Raw genomic sequence first — 18,959 nt, 5'->3', positions numbered from 1 at the left:
TGTTGTGCCCTGCTGTTTTAAGCCATTGCCTGTTTACTTTGGCAGCCAACTACCAGAGCCATTAAGTGGTGCTTGTTTTTAAGGAGGAAGAAAACGACTGAAGAAAGGTACTTGATTGCACTTAGCAGTTGCTCTGAAGACGCTTTGTCTTTGCTTAAATTACACTTTGTCTGGAGCTGAATGATGCATTACAACTTTGCTGTTTTCAGCACTTGAATTGTGTTCTGACCTTGGGTGGACCTTGGCCTCGACACATGACAAATGCCTCAGCCGTTATCTGTGAGTATGCGTGTGCCTAGACTTCAATCCATGGATTTCATAAGAGCACTGCCCAGTCCTCGATTAAGCTCAGAAACTGGTGCAACAATGCAGCAAACAAAAGATGTTGCTGCCTGAGGACATGTTGTGTCAAGAAGTGAGAAGAGGACAGGATGCTTTTCACACCTGTACCTATTAGAGCTACACTTTCAGGACAGCTGCTGGTGATTTGACACAATTCAGTACTCACACCTAAAATGAGGATGCTTCCTTGGCGCGACAGGAATGGCATGAATCGACTCCTTGTAAATTGTTACGAGGGTTTAACTGTCTATAGATGGACTCCTGAATAACCCCGAGAGCACAGCGAGTGGTGTGTGTTTGTGTGAACAGAGGGAGGGCGGAAGCAGATGTGTGTGAGAGAGATTCAGAGCTGTGGCTCTATCACAGTGTGCCTTTGTCTAGCTGTAGAAAGTGTTGAATTAAAGGCTGTTGGCACAGGTCTGCACACTCGTATGCTAATGTATTTTCTGGGGGAATTAAAAAAAATGATGGCCCAGAAAACACATCTGAGAGCCTGCTTTACATGCTTCATGCAACACACAAAGTGTGCAAGAAATACTGAAAATAGAGATGGTGTGTGTGTGTGAGAGTGTGTAGAGGGCAGCACCAGAATGAGTGGGTGACACTGTGCAGAAATAGCATTGAAGGAGCTACAGAGAGCTGAAAGCAGAGGGCATTCTTTCATTGCCTTGTTTTTTCCCCTCCCCTCGAGTCTCTGCTCTCAATGCTGCTGCAGGTGATGCTGCGAGACAGATAACTGGACTTAGATTGGGCAAAGAGGCAGAGATTGAGATTTGGCCTGAGAATAAACAAGGGGTGGGGGATTTAAAGGGAAAGAAGCACTGAGAGATTCATACAGAGAGAGAGAGAGAGAGAGAGAGAGAGAGAGAGAGAGAGAGAGAGAGAGAGCGCCAGCGTCGAGAAGAAGCAGAGGCAGCGGATGGAAGAAGAGAAGAGGAGAGGCATTGAGTGGAAGCGTACACATGGACAAGAAGAAGCCTCTATTTCATGTGCTCAGCATGCGAGACTGAAGAGTGCAGCTGTCTGGATGGATTGTTAGAATTTTCCGCACTACGGTTAGAGGAAGCACATAGATACAGTGGGAATATCGAGCTGGGTGCAGAAGATGAACAGGCGATGTGGACTCTGTGGCTGTGATCGCCATCCTCAGACCTTGTAGCCACTTACGCTGGTGCTGCTGCAGGCCGTTAGCCTCACAGTTGATGCAGAATGAGCTCCAAGCATTCCGCCGACTGGATCCCTTACAGGTACCGCACTCATGAACACACGAAACAGCACAGAGCCAGAGCTGGGGTTCAGCGTGTGTGTGCGTGTGTGTGTTTGGTTGTGTCAGTGTCTGACAAGGAGATCAGACCGATGAGGAGAACACGGCAGTGATCAAATCAAAGTGTTGGACACTGGATTTCTTTCTTTTTTTATTTATTTATTTTTTGCTGTGCTAAGAATAAAATGTGACTGCAGCAGATGTTTTTATAGTTTTGCCTGCAGAATTTACTTATTAAATTGATTTGTTATTTCATCTATCTATCTATCTATCTATCTATCTATCTATCTATCTATCTATCTATCTATCTATCTATCGATCTATCATCTATCGATCTATCGATCTATCGATAGATCGATAGATAGATAGATAGATAGATAGATCTAGATATAAATATCCATGTCTCTCTCTCTACACACACACACACACACACACACACACACACACACACACACACACACACACACTCACACACACACACATATATATATATATATATATATATATTAATACATACAGACTCAGAAACCTCCTCAGGTTGTGACATGATAATCTATATAGAACTAAGGAGCTAAATGTCATTATAGATATAAATATGTAGATACGGTATACAGTATCTAGATAAATATGTCTATATAGACATAGATAAAAATAGATAGATAAATCAGATTAAAGGGACTTTACGGAGTTTTGAATTTTTATGCTCGCGATTGCCCCCTCAGGCCAAAAGCATAACAGCAGCTTCAATAGTGCACAAGGCGCACATGCTGTACGTGCACACTCCTTAACGAAAAGAACAGCTGAGACAATCCCATGTGTGTGTGTGTGTGTGTGTGTGTGTGTGTGTGTCTGTGTGTGTGTGTGTGTGTGGCCCGGAGGACAGGACAACGTGCAGCTAATTAATTACATAATTTGGTTCTGTACCTTTCTCTTCAGCACAGCTGACAATGGTTTATGATGGGTCAGTCCTCCTGCATGCTCAGATCATTCCCTTCCCTTGCTTGAAAAATTGTTCCAAAATGAAAGTTGAACCCATATCTTTTTTATCTGTGAATTCAATGCCGTTCGGCGAGTCTCAAATAAAAATTTGGGCATCTTACTGTAAAAAAATATACCATTAATGTAAAAAAGAAAATATGTTCATATCCAGAATCAAACCCGGTTCTTCTGCACGAGAGTCCGCCGTCTTACTAGATGAGCTATAGCACCAGTGACGTCTTTTGTATCTGTAATATTTATATCCTTAATGATAGCTGAAACAATGTTCAAAGAACGGTTTGGAGCGAAAATGGCTATTTTGTTGCTAATTTGCAGAAAATATCTAGAAGAAAGTAGCTAAAGGTCCTCAGAAATGTAGCTAGGTTCATCACTAGGCATTAGGAACAGTGACAAAGTCGCTGAGTTGGCACTACCTCACTCTCTGCTGCTAAAGCTACGGATAGCAAATGCTACGGGCTCTGCCTGAGCGTGAACGCGCATGAAGCAGCCTGCTCGACCCGAGCATCTCTCTTTTTCTGTGATTTTACAGAAAAACAGGCAATCACAGTAAAAATGCCAGGGCTCATTCTACAGGACCAGGGCATTGCAGGAGAATGTACGAAGAAGACATTTATTATTTCTATACATGTTTTGGCTGTCAAACTTCCATAATGCCCCTTTAATGTAGCTCCGTAGGTCTATCTAGATTGTGTTTCACTCACTCAGGAGGTTTCTGTGTCTGACAATGTTTTTTACATCTGCAGTCATGTGTGGAGCTTCTGCTGGGCCATGCTGATCCTACCATTTTTAGGTGATATTATTTTTTTGTTAAATAACTGTTTAACTTGAATACTAATGAGCTTACAGCCCCCTGTTGTCAAACCTGTTTCTGCACTAATCATCAAGTGCAGAACCAATGTTGCTGACTCTTGGTTCTGATTAAAAGCCTATCGCCATGGTTTCACCCACTGGTTTTGAGGCCATTGGCTCCTGGTTTCTATAAGATAGTTAAAATCTGTTCTTTATTTTGATAGAAATCAGTCTTTATATCACTACATTCAAATAAATCCACCTAAATAAAGGATTATTGTTCAGATTATTGTTGGCCTCCTTGTTGGTTAACATTTGCAATAAAATATAATCAATATATTTTTTTAAAAGCCAAGATACAAAAAAGATAAAACTAAAGTAAGCTGCTTAAGGCTAGAGAGATGTCTGGGTGGAGCTGTTGTTAAAAGTGCATGTGCATCTGAGCAGAGTTGGCTCATACAGCTGTACAGAGCATGGATTCATAAAAAAATCACCATAATGAGGAGAGCATATCTCGGAAACGCACGCTTCCACAAAGAGGCAGCCATCATTGCACAATGGTTACCTCTCTGTAGGGCGCAAATTCACCAGATTAGCTGTTTAAGCATTAGAGGACTAAATCTCTTGCTCTGGCTTGTCTCTGGCAGGAAGGAGATGTCAAACTGTTAGCTCTTGTCCCAGTTCTATTTTTTGGTCCATTCGTTCAAAAATCTTAGTGGAAGAAATAAGTAGGATCTAAAGAGTGTAGGCATTATTATTTTTATTCCTTCAAGGTCAATTTGCATCTGTGGAGTGCACATCAGATTAATTTTCTCTTCACGCTGGAGAATTTCATGGCTGACACCATGCAAATGAAAAATTTATCTTCATTTGGTGTCATTCAGTGACGCGTACTGTGTGAGAGCTGGTGACGTGTGTAAGGCTGTTTTAAAGGTGTTAGTGCCTTTTAATGTTCAAACTCCCACCAACAGTAATAAATTAAATCTGCATTTGAATAATTTCACGATCAGTTTTTATTTCTTTAGTCTAAATGTTTAAATGGGCAGTTTGTAAGAACTCTACAGTGAAATAATCACAAACAGTGTCATTTTCATGTTGGAAGGTAAACCTTCAGCCAAGTCTGAGGTCTTAGCAGTCAGAAGGGTCTTATCCGGGATATCCCTGTATTTGGCCGCATTCATCGTTCCCTTGATTGCAACCAGTCATCTTGTCTTCGCAGTTTTTCTTTTTTAATAAATCTGCATATATTTAAAAAATTCTGTGTTTTTCTGTCAATATGGGGTGCTTTGTGTACATTAATGAGGAAAAAAATTAATTTAATTCATTTTAGCAAATGGCTGCAATATAACAAAGAGTGAAACATTGACAGGGGTCTGAATACTTTTCGTAGCCACTGTATAAGCACACTATTGCCAATCAACAAAAATATAATCTGACATGTTTCCTACTCTGTACACTCACCACTGCTCAGTGCTAAATCACACATGCGATCTTCCATATGGGAGTTTTTACTTTCAGAATCAGAACTTTTCTAGTTGTCTTTTGTATGTTCTTGGTGTGTTTGTCTTCAAATTCCATTTTTGGTTCCTTTTTTAAACACAGATAAGGTTTTTTCTTTACCTTGCTGACGTTTCGTTTGCGGCTGCAAACATCCTCAGAGCTGATGCTGATGGTGGCGTCACTTCCTACTCCGTTTATCCACGAGCAGCAGAGGACGTTGTCGCCCTCTGCTGCCCGCTCTCCCCTCTCCGATGATGCAGTCCCATGCACGATCCAATAAGTAAACTCCATCGTCTCTGTTCGTGTTTACTTATTGGATGACACGGAGGTTCTACCGGTCCTATTGACCCTTTGCACCGACGTCACGTAATCACGTGGGTCCACCATGGTGGACGGCAAAAGCATGTAAACAGTGAGCGACACGATTACTAAACAAAGGGAAAAGTAGAGCCTGAAATTGTTTTTGCGATCAAAACAAAAACAAAACTCCTCCAGCATTCCTTCAACTAGTTCATGCCCAGTTCAGTTATCAGAAGAAGTAGCGCATCTAGCGGGGGCTCATAGAGAGCGGTACGTTAACTAGCTTACCAACGTTAGCTTACGTTCTCTCTGCAGCTGTTCACCGATGTAAACATGTTGCTGACTTTGCCTAAATTCACCCCTCTGGATTTATAACTTTATGTTGTAAACAGTGTTTCACTTTACACCAAAGCTGATTTTTAAAAAGTCCGGATCCCTACCAGCTTCTGTTGCTGGTGGTGTTACCGGGTTCAGCTGCTGCTCTCTCACCGGATTGAGAAGACCTCTGAACGGTGACGCTCATATAAATAAATAAGATAATTTTAACACACGTAATCATACATCGGAGCTTTAATATTGTTAATAATTGTCTCGCTTTACACTACAGTGGACGACGAGCATCCTCCGTAGTGAAATACCCATCCATCAGGATTATCAATAACTTGTATAAATACATCACATTTATCCCTGTCCCTGTCTTCCTTTTGAAATAAATGAACGTTAATCTTACCCGGTAAAAACATGTTCGCTACAAATCTGAGGACTGCTAGTCCGCTTGATTGATTGATCGCTGCAGTTCATCTCCATCCTCAGTCTCCATCAAAGCTATTAAAAAGAAAAAACGAGTTGAGTTTACGTCCTTGTCTCAGTGCAGCCAACCACGCAGCAAGCTAAACCATTTTACTGTCAAATCTACTAAATAAAAGCGATAAAAGGCTACAAACTGGCTTGTTTTGACTACCTTCACTGGAGTTTCTACGGGTGTAAATGGTCTTTTTGCCGTCCATCATGGCGAAGGGGGCGGTCACATGAGTGGCGTGACGTCACGTGCAAAGGGTCAGTTGGAGGTTGAAAAATGGGGATCATCTTTTAGATTATATCTGTGTGTGTGTGTGTGTGTGTCTGATAGCTTTCACAAATTATTTGTTTATTCCTTTACCGGAGCTAACAATGTTAGTGCTGCGGCAGTCATGCTAACGGGACTCTGGAGTACCGGTGCGGTTCTAAATGGATTAATAGATGTAGGTTACAGGGGCGGTGTTAGGCCTGACTACTTGGGCTCAAGCCCCGAATGTTTTATGAAAAGCCCCGGATCTAAAACGCGGAAGTAACATGCAGTACTAAAGTCCAACAGAGAGGGAGCAGCTAGCAGTATTTTGTATACAGCCTGCCTGAGCCTCCACCACTGAAGAAGAAGCCCTTCAGCAGCTGGCTTCTTCTACACTCTCTGCCTGAAACACATGAGTGAAGATAGACATAAGGACGTTTTTTAGACAAAAAGTACAACGACAGAACCCCAGCTTTGATGAGACTGGTGTTGACTCGGGTTTGTGAGTCTTATTTGAAAATATTTGTTGTGCTGCTGGTTTGCCTAAAGTTAGCTTATCAGGTAAAGTTGTTGGAGAAAGAAAGGGAATATATACTATCATCTCACACTAAACACTAACAGGAACAATACTCTGCCCTGAATATGCTTAATATGTAGCTTCAGATTAAAAATGATGTGGTACAAGACAAATATATATGATGTTGACCAGTGCGTGTCACGTGTGTGTGTGTGTGTGTGTGTGTGTGTGTGTGTGTGTGTGTGTGTGTGTGTGTCCGTGTGCGCTCGCCCCTGGTAGGTTATTATTTTAGATCAAACCTTTGTTAGTTAAAAATACGTGTAGGACACGGACATATGGCTCAGACCTTTAGCTGCAGCTGTAAACGCAATTTTCTGTTTTAATTAGGAGCACGATAATAAGCGAAATACAGTGATTTACCATGCTAGCAACAGCAGCTACCTAGTATGACGTATGCAAAACACAGTTCTTCACTGCCTGGAGGAGAGAGTTTTGATTTTCTGTAATGATTTATGACTAAATTCCTTAACATAATGAAAAACTGAACCCAGTTCGTATTTATATAGATGGTAAAGAGTAGTCATACTATATTTCTACAATTTTAATGCCGGGTCTGGCCACTACCTTTAAGTGTCTTGCCCAGGGACACAACAGCAGCATTCTCTGGTCAGAGCCGGGATCGAACCTGCAACCTTCAGTTTATTGGACAACTCGCTCAACCTCCTTAGCTACTGCTGTCCCTACAGTCTCTACAGGCATCATTTTAAAGACACCATCTAACAAAAATATTTAGTAAATAAAACCGCTGCTGTGATTTACTGTAAGATTTATGAAATTGTGAATTTGAAATGGAAATTTTCACAAACTGCACTGAATTTAGATATGTCCTGTGAAAGTGGCAGCTTCAAATAAAAGGAAATCAAACTTGACAAACGGCAGACATCCTTCTAGAAAATCCAGATTTCTCTTTAGTAGCCATCTTAAAAGTAGCCTTTCTTCTGCGGCTGTCTTTAAACACCTAAAGACACAAAAGGTTGGCAACGTTGAGTCTTTATCTTCAAAGATTTTGACATAGGAGGTGTGTAAATTAGCAGATCTAAACTTTGGTGTCTTCAAGGACCAAGTTGGATCTTAGATCTTCCCGTCGTCTTCAGTCGAGGTTAAAACATTTGATCACATTCACCTGCTGAGTCATCGATGCATCCCTACAAAATAGATTTTAATTACAACTGGTTTCTGTTCATATCCTCCTTCCACAGAATATGAAGCTATCTGAAACCCATCTGGGCCAGAATGACCAGACTCTTCACATGATAATAAGCTGTTTGACCCACTCTAGTGCCGTCATGTTTGTGTGATCATCTTACCGTCTGATGCCTATTTTCACACTTGATCACTCTGATTGCAGTCAGAGTGCTTTTTTGTTAGTATGTCTGACAGAAAATGGTTGTAAATATGTGTTATTGCAGCTGTGTGGGCTCCTCTTTCATCCGTGGCACACTGTATATCAACCAAATGGTTTGACAGAGAAATAAAAGGCTTAAATATCCTTTTGAATGTTTTAGTGGTTATTTCTTGCGTCTGATTGACAGTGAAGAGTGCATTTGGTGGTAAACAAAGAACAATGACAGGACACAGACTCTTCATGGATAGAGGCTGGACCATTTCTTTGGTTTGTCATAAATATGGTCTGGTAAAGACACAATCTTGTTTTGTTTTAACTGTTATTTAGCAGTCTGACTTCAGCCACACATTTCTTGATTTTTCAGGATTAGATTTTTTTTAGTGATTAGGTTGGGAAACATACAGCATTTATTTTATTCTTCAAGTGAATACACACCTAAAATTCTTGTTAAAATAAAGGCAGAAGTGATGCCCTAAACACATAAGTGTTTCTCTGCAGGGCACACTAGACTAGCCTGGCCTGCCAGACTCGTCCTCTGTTTAATTCTGCACAGAGAAAGAGTTTGATTACTCACAGGCAGAGAGGCACTTGAGGGGCGGGACTAGGCAGCTCAAAAATAACCAATCAGAAACAAGACAGAAATGCAAACCATACCACGCGACGCTGTAGTTTTTTTTAGCTGTAGTCAAAAATGGCACCTGGCAACAGCGCACACATCTTTATTATTTTTTTTTTAGAAGAAATGCTTTTAGCGCGTCTACTTGTGTTTTTAAAGACGTGTTCAAGTCATTTAGAAAGGAGGATAGAGCCGCAGCGAACTCAGCTTCAGTCGCCATGTTTATGACAAACTCGGCATTATGGTGTGTGATGTACGATACTCAGTGCTGATTGGCTCGGTTAGAATTCTCAGGGGGTGAGGTTATTAGGAGAGTTCCCAGACCCTTTCTCTGTGCAGAATTAAACAGGGGAAGAGTCTGGCAGGACAGGCTAACACTAGACTGAATATCTGTGTTTACTTTAGCACTGTATTTGTTCTTACATAGAAGATGTCTTCGGCTCAGGGGCAGAGCTCGTTTGAAACGGCTTTAGCATAAACTTTTGACCATTTGGACTTGGGCTTTTCTTTAGACACCTTCAAAAGACTAGTAGTGGTGGTAAATCAGGTTGCTGCCACAGTGTCTTTTCAATGTGTTGTGGCAGCATAACAGTGCGTAAATATTGTTGCATTTGTGCTGCCCAGCTTAATAATAATAATATTATTGCAGTGGAAAACTTCCTTCGCGCAACAGATGCTGATGTTACGATCTTGTATCGAATGTGAGCTGAGCCCTGGCCGGCAACAACAATGAAAATTTAAGTAAACACGACCAGTCAGTTTCACTTAACCCACATATTTACATAGGATGGCTTTCCAGGCTAGTAATTTGAAAGGTTGGTTCGATAAGCACTCTGACCCCCAGTAGGCTTTATCTCAAATGCAAAGTGTGGGAAGAGAAGTTTTCTGATTCTGTAAAACCTAAAATATCCAGAGATCCCACTTAATAGAAAGTCCAGCCATCTTTGCACGTCAGGGACTCCAAATCCCTTTACATTACAGTCATTTACACATCCACACACTGATGGTGATGACCTACATTGTAGCTGCCGTCGGGTACCTCTTGCCCAAGGACACAACGACTGACATGGTTTTGAACTGGCAACCCAGTAACAATTGGGAAAACTTCTCACTCCTAAGCCATTGTTGCCCCTTAGTATCTGCAGGTAGCAGAGTAAAGCGGTTGGGGGCTGACTGAAACGTATGAGAGTAAAAATCATGAGACTAAATTACTTTTACCATATGTCTTGGTGGCCTAAGAATCAGGTCCCTACTTTTTGCAGATGATGTGGTGCTGTTACTTTCTTTAGAGGGGTTCATAGCAGAGTGTAAAGTAGATGAAATGAGCATCAGCTCCTCTAAAGCCGAGACCATAGTCTTGAGTCGGAAAAGGGTAGAATGCCTTCTCTGGGTCAGAGATGAAGTCCTTCCTCAAGTGGAGGAGTTGAAGCATCTCGGGGTTTTGTTCACAAGTGAGGGAAAGCTTGATCGGGAGCTCGATAGTTGGATTGGTGCTGTGTCTGCAGTGATGCTGCCGTTGTACCGGTCTGTTTTAGTACAGAGAGAGCTGATCCGCAGGACGAAGCTCTCGATTTACCGGTCCATCTATGCTCCAACCATCACCAATGGTTACAAGCTCTGGGTTTTGAATGAGATCAAAGTAAAAATATTTAAGTGGTGCAAATAAATGAACTAACTTTTCGACATTGTTGTCTTCGTCAGAGTTACGGCTAAAGTCATGTCTGACTGACATTGGACAGACACAGACTCCTCCTCTTCTGCAACCCCCAACTCCAAAACCAATGAGCTCTTGACTAGAATGCTTTCTGTTTCATTAGCCTACAAACACCTGTATAAAAACAGGTTGCAACGTTTGAGCTTTAAGTCTTGACGAAGAAATGTCGAAATCTTAGTTAATTTATTTGCACCAATTAAATATTTTTATTTTGACCCGAGTGCTCCAGCCTTCTTTTTCCATAGTTCACTGATTGAAAGCTTCATGATTGTCTGAAAGTAAGCGCCTAAATAAATGAGTAGGATGGAGCGCAGACGCCTGAAAACCTGTCACAGTGCTGAAAAATGTAATTTCTACGCTCATCACACATCAAGGGACACCTCTACCTCTCTGCCTTTCATCTTTCCTCCTGTGTTCTGGCTCATTCTCTCCCTATCATCTGCATAAATCTCTAATTAAAGCCGTGGAGGTTTTTCAGAGGACTGCAGAAAGCTTCAGGAACAATGAACGAGTTTGCCGCTGGTGATTTAGGACTCTGGGGTGAAGACCGGATGCAGAAATCTCTTGTGTTGGGATGAAAATCCTATAGTTTTGGAATTTTCTTTTTTCCCGTCCAGAATTTGGTTCATGCAGACTTTATCAAAGCGAGATTCAGTCAAGGTCACCTAATAATTAGAGTTTCATTGATAAGAGAAGCAGAGATTTTAGGATGGAAAGAGTCAGGAGAAGACCATATGAATTATGTGTTGTTGATGCCTGAGGGGGAGGACGTTTACTGGTGTCTGTCAAATTGTAACTTTGTTTGTGGAACACATATTGTCTCAAATGCATTCATAATTGGATATGTTGTCATTGTGCTGTGCTTGATCTGTGGTTGTTTACCACAAATGTAATTTACCGAGTCCTCCAGATAACCAGGACGTCAAAAATACTTCGCCCTTTTCGTGGCTTTCATGTTGGTGGTCAAAGTTTTTAAACTTCTGTATTCCTGCTGTTTTTATGTGACAACACCAGAGCTTTACTGTTTTTTCTTGACTTTCCATTACACTGGCAATTCATGCATTTCCTTCCCATGGGTGGACTCCAAGTTCTCACAACTGGGGAACATGTGAGAATGTTTGTGTGGAACACAAAGGATGGAGGACATATAGGTGTAGAAATCACATGGAGATAGAGATTTATCACCAATTTCATTCACTTAAGGCTTCTCTTAGTTAGAACCAAGTGTGTCTTGTATCTAACCAAACTGACATTTCTTAGTGTCTCACCATAAAGTAGGAGTTTGAATTAAGAAAAACAGCGAGGAAGTAATTTCCCCAGACTGATCCACAACTCTAAACTTACCTTCTGTAATAATGTTTGTAAATGAGCATGTTATGTCCCTTTAAGCCTAATTATGTTATAGGCTAGACTACTGCATTGAACTTTTTGCTGGTCTTCTCAGCTGTGAAGCAACTGCAGCTTATTCAGAAAGCTACTGTTAAAGTCTTAACGCCTGGGCCACACAGAAGACAGATGTTCTGCACCACGTCATGCCTGCGCCGTCATTTTAAAAAGAAGTCGTTATGGTTACTGAGAGTAGCTACACGGGGAGTTTAACGCCACATCCCAGCAACGCTGGTTCGCACGGAGGTGCTGAAGATAGGCGCCAGTTCTATTTCAAGCGCAGCTGTTTACAACATTGTGGAGTACATTACAACAGACATTACGACGCGGAACGGCTCTACGGCACAAACCCAACCACCAAAACATGGATGAGAAGCTTAGAAGTGCTACTTGATTACAGTATTGATTAAAAAAAAGGTTAAAATTAAAAGACAACTTATCAATAATTAAGACACCTGGTTAAAACGTGTTAAAAGTTTTACCAAAACTAGAAGGTGCTTTATTCATTTTATCTTTAAACGTTCTATTCTACCAAAATTTTACCATCTTATATTTTAACCTTATTTTCCACCTCGTTTTCCAGTGTTTCCTCTGTGGGAGCCCTCTGCCCCAGGGGCAGTGGTCGGCTGTGGCAGCCTGGGCGCTTTCTGGATGTGCCTGGGTGAAGGTGAGGGTCTCCGCCCTCCCTCCCTCCCCTGGGCGCACTGTGTCAGTGCCACGGCTGCTGCTGTGGATCTGCTGCTGTTGGGGCAGATGGCTCCCCTGATGGTGTTTCCTTAACTTAGCTTGTCTGGCTCATCTGAACTCATTCCAGTGTGTTCCATTTTTTATCTCACGTCTTTGAGCGTGTGTTTGTGTGTGTACATGTCAAACGATGAGTGTAATGGGGGATACATTATAATGCGTTTATATTTATGGGGACGGAGGGAATGTGGGGTCATTTTAATTTGTAAAGCACTGTGACATGCATCTATTGTATGAATGGTGCTATATAAATAAAGTTTGATTTGATTTGATTAAAATCCACTAAGTTGATACAAGTCTTAAAACCAGAACAGAGTTAACCTTTAAGAAAACAAAACCAGAGATCACTGAGATCATAACCAAGTCAAACATGAGTTGACATCCAAGAGGGAATTACCCATACCAAGACCGTTAAGTGGTCTTACCAAAAGATCCTATTGGATTATCTCAGAGTTTTAAAGTTAGTTAAAACTCACCACTCTAAGTTAAAACCATTATAGTTAAAACTCATCCCAAAGCACAAAGGGGTTTAAAACAAAGCAAGGCCTGGAGGACAGCTGAACGAACCCCTGCACTGCTGCCTCGTAGACTGCTGGATGGCACTGCCTTTTATCCGGGGTGTGGCTCATCAGAGAGATTCAGCTTTGCTCATCAGCAGCCTGGAGGAGAGGAGGAGGAGGGGCGGTGTCTGGCTGATCACCGGAGCTGAGTGATCCTGGCTCCTGGATCACCAGAGGCCAGGCTGGTGGCCATAGCACTAATAAATAGCGTACTTACCCATTTTTAATGAATTTGAGTACCTCAAAACACAACGGCAAGTCTGATCACGTTTAAACAAAAGAGTCACTTCCTGTTCAAGTCCCATGTGTAACGTGATGAAGGAGCTATGTCTACCCTCTAACAGCTGTTTCCTTTTGACACAGTGTCAGTGTGCATGAAACAGCCTCAAGGTCATGCATTCGCTTCTAAACTGTTTACGTTCCAGCAATGAAGACAGAAGAACGAAGAATGAACTATTTTCTTTTAATTAATCAAGGAACTCTATTTTAATAAAGCTAATCCATCAAAGTGTTGGTCAATAATGACCATGTGACCGATCTGTGAAATCACAATGTTATGATTAATGTTTTAATAAGTAAATGACTTATTCTAGCCACTAGACACACTGATACACAAAGATAAATAATCATGACACATTCCTGTCGCAAATCCAATCAGAACCTTCATGTCTGAAGCATGGCAGAGTCTCTGGGGTGTTTGTTTAATCTGCCAGCTGTGATTCGTCCAGAATCATAAACATCAAGATTAATAAAACAGAACAACGCCATTTTAAGTTCAGTATTCAACGAGATCTCGAGATCCCCTGAAGTTCATTGCATGCTAAGTGAAGTATGGACCGGCCATCTATACTTTTCTTTTTAAGCTAGAACTGCCAAGCTGGGAAATCCTGTCGTTATCAACAAAACAACGTTTCCTTCAAAATAAAAGCTGAACTCGCTGACCCAAAGGGGGGTCCCTTTGACACTGTGAAACACCTGTCGCTTTTTACCTGGAGACTAGACTGGTTTGTCGTGCTGTCGACGCTGTTTCATCGGCTCCAGTACCAGAGGAGGGTCCGTGGACCTGGCAGCCTGATCTGTACGGGAGTCTCACTGAAGGGTATGTAGAGCGACACAGATGGCGTCTCATGTTGTTTTATGACCACGGTTCAAACGTTGATCAGTTAGGAGCAAAACATCATCTCCCACTCAGACTCGCTTCTCCGGAACGGAGGTTTTTAACTGACATCGCACCAACACACACTTCACCTCACATTCCATTCCACAAGCATCCATCATTAGAGAGTTAGTACTGTTAAACTGTTTAAAACCATTTAGATAATAAATTTTCTTAAATGTTTGGAAGTCTCTCTCTCTTCTCTTGTCTCTCAGTTCATGCAAAGTGTTTATTTAATTTCCCTGTAATAAAAATAACTACTCTTCTGATTTAAATAGCCCAGTGTCCATTAGATGGGGTCCATACTAGATATGGATCTTTAATGTCCAATGGTCATTAATTAAAATGTAACTCTTTAACCCTTACACATGTGACTGTGCGATTTTCCAAGAAGTGTTCAGGGGCGTAGCAAGTCCTTTGTGACCATTTAAAGGAGACATATCATGAAAAACCCACTTTTTTATCCATTAACACGGTGTGTTTCACATTTTAAGTGTCTAAGTGAGCAAAAAGGCTTATATTATTCACTGGAGTTGCTATTTAGATATTTAATAATTAAGTTTTGGGCATATTTGTCCACCCGTTCAGTTTTTACATTATCTATTACATCAGTAATTAATTTAGTGAGGATAACTACCAAATATGGTAATGGCCCTCGCTAAACACAGAGCCAATCCGCCATTTTTTCTTCTCGCTAAGATTTTTTGTAGTCCTATTGGAAAAATGCAGAATGTCTGGTTATTTTAGCCACACACAGCTCAAAACTGTTCCTCGTTTTAAGGAAGGGTGGTGTGGCAGTATTTAAACCCAGGAGCTGATGACACTACTGCTAAAAAAACACAGAAGAAAAAGTAGTGTGTTTGCGTTTGTTTGTGTGTGTGTGTGTGCGTGCGCGCGCGCGCGCGTGGTTAGTTCGTTCTGTCTCCAGGCTAGTGGCTAAGTACTGAGGGCTTCATCTATCTAAAAGGAGTTATTTCCATCTGAATTTGGCAGCACCGGGACACAGCAGCAGAGCGGTAAGCTTCATATCACTCTAAAATGTCGACAAACTTTACTTTAGATTTACGGGCATTAGCAGCACTAAAGCGTTAGCATCCGGCTTGCTATCGCTAGCACAGTATGCTAGTAAAGTTAGCACCCAGATTAATGTGGATTTGGCTGATTTTCGTGGAATAAAATGTGATTTCTGATCAACGCCTTCTTTTACACCAGATGATAACCTCCCACTGATTGTAACAGCAGAGAGCCTGTGTGTTATTCTACATGAGTGTGATGTAATCTTAGCATCCAGTAAATAAAGTCCCATATCAGCTAAAATGCAGCGTGACAAAGTCATTAAAGTGCGTCAACACAGTGGATTTAATAGAGTTTTAAAGAACGATCTCTAAGTGAAGTGAGGTTAGTTTTTTGTCTCACTGCAGATATAAAAACGAACTCTGCATCAGTCAGACGCAGCAAAGCTCACCGTCTGTATGAGCGTGAGCGTCGGAAAGCTGATAAAATTGCCTGTAAAATAATTAAAACAAAGTAAAAATGTTCCTTTGCTTTTTAGAGTCCACATCCAGAAGTCTGGAGCCGTGTTTCACTGACAGGCTGTCAGACTAACGCCCTGATGAGCTCAGCTGGGACAAACTGGTCTGATGTTTAGGTAAGTGAAGATCTGCTTCTCCAAGTCCTTGAGATGCTAGTAAAAAATAATTTAGCCAGCTTGCTAATGTTACTTTTCTTCTCCTCTAAGGAACACAGAACGTTCAGATGTTGGCGTTTCACGTCACCTACTGAGGAAGGAGACCCACCAGTAAAGAGACGGTCTGGACCAGACCAAAGTGAGTGATGACACACCTCAGCCACCCTCATCATTAAGAACACCTCACCCCCTGAATCACTCCGTCTGATGACAGCAGAGTGATTTATTTGATGTTTTACTTGTTTAGTCTGTTTAGAAATTATTGAATTACATTATTTTCTGTAATCGACCATCTGATCTGGATGTGTGCAGAATAACTTTCCCCAAATTCAGCAGCAGCTGGCCTACAAAAACAGCTGCAGTATGTAGTAAGCCTGTCTGCACTGCTCTCTAATGAGCTTCCTTTCATAAGGAATCATTTGTATAATTTTAGTGTCACTATTTTATTACATTTGTAGGAAAATATGAAGTCACTGCAGCAAAGTGAACTTGTGAACAAACACAAACGTGACTATAAACATGAAAGCTAAAGAAACAACTTTCCTAAAGCTGCTTGTAAACAAAATATGTCATTAAAGTTATTGTCTATCATTGCAGAATATGGCGATGACATCATGGAACTGGTCTTTGGAAAAGTTTTCCCTGAACCAACTCCGTTTCTAGATGAGGTAGAGAAGATCTGCATCTCACCAACTCTCTGGTCTCAGTATTCAGACAACGGAGGTCTCCCACTGTTGTCCAGGACCAGTTTGAAGCCCACATACTGCCCCTCCCTCATCATCAGGAAACATCAATCCGTATCCTGAGGACAACAGAAGACGGCAGGAGGACAGGAACTCTGAGACCTAGACACCACCAGCACCGAGACACAAAGCACCTGTGTGCACAACGCCTGTTTTAACTACTAAAGCCTGTTTATTATATTGTTCTACTTATTTGCTGTGAGGTTAATACTTAGAAAATTTGTATATTAATGTAAACAATAAAAAAATCACTGATTGTATGCTTTCTTTTAGATGTAATGGTCCAAACTCAGCCTTGTAGACATTTATTGCATCCTGTAGGTAAATACACAGAACAGGCTCAGGTCCAGGATGACCCAGCATGCTCTTCTTCCATTCTGGCTGTTAGGGATTGTATCAATAACTCAATGCCTACTGATGTTTTCACCTAACGGTATTTATTTAGAATGCAGGTAAGATTTAACTATATTTGTTAGCAAAGCAGACTGATCTTGGGAATTTCACTGCAGCACTGATGTCCACCTCTCTGTACACATTAGAGAGAATTACCACTTTACAGCTAAACACATTTAATAAAGATATAGGCTACGCATTGCAGACAATAAAAACAAAGTTGTAAGCATTAGAATTATAATGATGACATTAAAGAACACTTGGAGGAATGTTCTTTATTTTTGACTAGAATCTCAAATCTTTAAATTAAAATCTAACTGCTTTTTATCCATTTTCAGCCATTAAGACACCCAATATAAAATAAGACTACTTATAAAATTATTTATAATTATATGTATGTATATAGATAGAGATCTTAATAAAATATATTCTTTGAATGGTGTTTTAATGAGCTGTATCATTTTTTTAAATATTTTTTACAGAAATAAGCAAGCAGCATTCCTTGTGTGTGTGTGTGTACAAGCGAGCGCGTGTGCCTGCTCGCTTGTCCCTCCGTCGGCCGTGACGGGTGTGTGTGAGTGACTACAGACAAATGCATGAGAGAGTTAGCAGCCATGAAACAGCTTGATGAACTACTCTCCCCACGTGTTTTAAAAATGCTAATATGCTATGCTAAATCTGCTATGCTAAATAATGATTTCTCTAGAACTACAAAGTCCGACTGGGGGAGGAGAGTACAGGACTGCACTATGGAGGGGGGCGGAGTTTACAGCTCCTCCTCCAGTTTAAAGAGACAGTACCCAAAAACGGCTCGTTCTCAAGACTCTCCTCAGAACAGGGGTAGATGAGGGTCTGTAGAGCAACAATAATGAGGAAATCAGACCAAAGAACTGCAGTTCCACTGTTTTTAGACCCCCAACTGAAGGATTTAGATGTAAAAAGGAATAACTTAAAAGCATGTTATGTCTCCTTTAACTTCCCAAAACCCCGGTGCTTCCGTGGCACAGCACATCTGTCTTCTGTGTGCCCCAGGCTTTACAAGAACCAAGAAAACCAAGCACATCAGTCTGGTTCTTAAATATCTACACTGGTTACCAGTAAACTAAATAATTGATTTCAAAGGGATCCTGCTAGTTTATAAATCACAGTGGCATGGGGCCAAATTACATGTCAGATCTCCTCCCAGTATATACACCCAACAGGGCTTTGAAACAGTCAAGTGGTAGAAACCCAGGTCACAACCAAACAGGTTGAAGCTGCTTTTAGCTACTATGCTGCATACACATGGAATCAGCTTCCTCTTGAACTCAAATGTGCCACAATTCTAGTAACTTTTAAATCAAAGTGAAGAACTATCAAATATTCATCAGCCTTAGAAAGAATGAATGAATATGATTTGATAAATTTAGATTTTGTGTAATTGGTTTTAGACTGAACCCAGTTTGTTTTTCTGTTCAGTCTCCTGAAAAGGCTCTTGTGAGGACTTCTATGTGTAAACTCAACTGAACTGAATAATCAGTACTTGTGAGCTTCTTCATGGCTCTGCCAGTCTCTTTAATCAAACATCAAGCCAAGGTTATCGCTGATGGTGACACAGATTTCAGTGATTCTTCGAGATGTTTTTGAGTCAAACAGGAGCAATGGTAGATTTGTTAATGTACACTGAATTAGGAGTATTGTTGGTGGGCAGAAAGAAAATTTAACCCTTTATGGCTTCCACTTCACCATCCTGTATCTTAAAATGTGAGATCCTGGATGGAGATTTAAAGAAAACCTGCTAAGATGTTATTTGTGAT

General features: G+C 41.1%; 1 protein-coding gene and 1 long non-coding RNA gene across 6 annotated transcripts in view; both read left to right on the top strand.

Annotated features, from left to right (window-relative positions):
* Positions 1–18,959, top strand: part of tub (TUB bipartite transcription factor) — a 121,594-nt gene that overhangs the window by 56,756 nt on the left and 45,879 nt on the right. Inside the window, exon 1 of one of the 4 annotated variants that reach the window (XM_054732045.2) lies at positions 830–1,589. The exons of 2 other annotated variants lie outside the window; for them this stretch is intronic. In XM_054732045.2, coding sequence (XP_054588020.1) covers positions 1,545–1,589 — 45 coding nt within the window. In that variant the 5' untranslated portion in view covers positions 830–1,544. Of the gene's footprint in view, positions 1–829; positions 1,590–18,959 lie in introns of those variants that run through there. One more of the 4 variants, XM_015953100.3, reaches the window with a different exon arrangement.
* LOC139071824 (uncharacterized) lies at positions 1,597–17,026 on the top strand. 2 transcript variants are annotated; one of them, XR_011521644.1, is made up of 3 exons: positions 1,597–15,356; positions 15,893–16,166; positions 16,625–17,026. It is a non-coding gene; the product is annotated as an uncharacterized lncRNA (long non-coding RNA). The 2 variants fall into 2 exon arrangements; XR_011521643.1 differs by having other exon boundaries at positions 15,893–17,026.

Source organism: Nothobranchius furzeri, chromosome 9 (assembly GCF_043380555.1).
Source record: "Nothobranchius furzeri strain GRZ-AD chromosome 9, NfurGRZ-RIMD1, whole genome shotgun sequence".
NCBI lineage: Eukaryota > Metazoa > Chordata > Actinopteri > Cyprinodontiformes > Nothobranchiidae > Nothobranchius > Nothobranchius furzeri.
The sequence above is the reverse complement of the archived record's forward strand: the minus strand, read 5'-3'. Positions and strand labels throughout refer to the sequence as shown.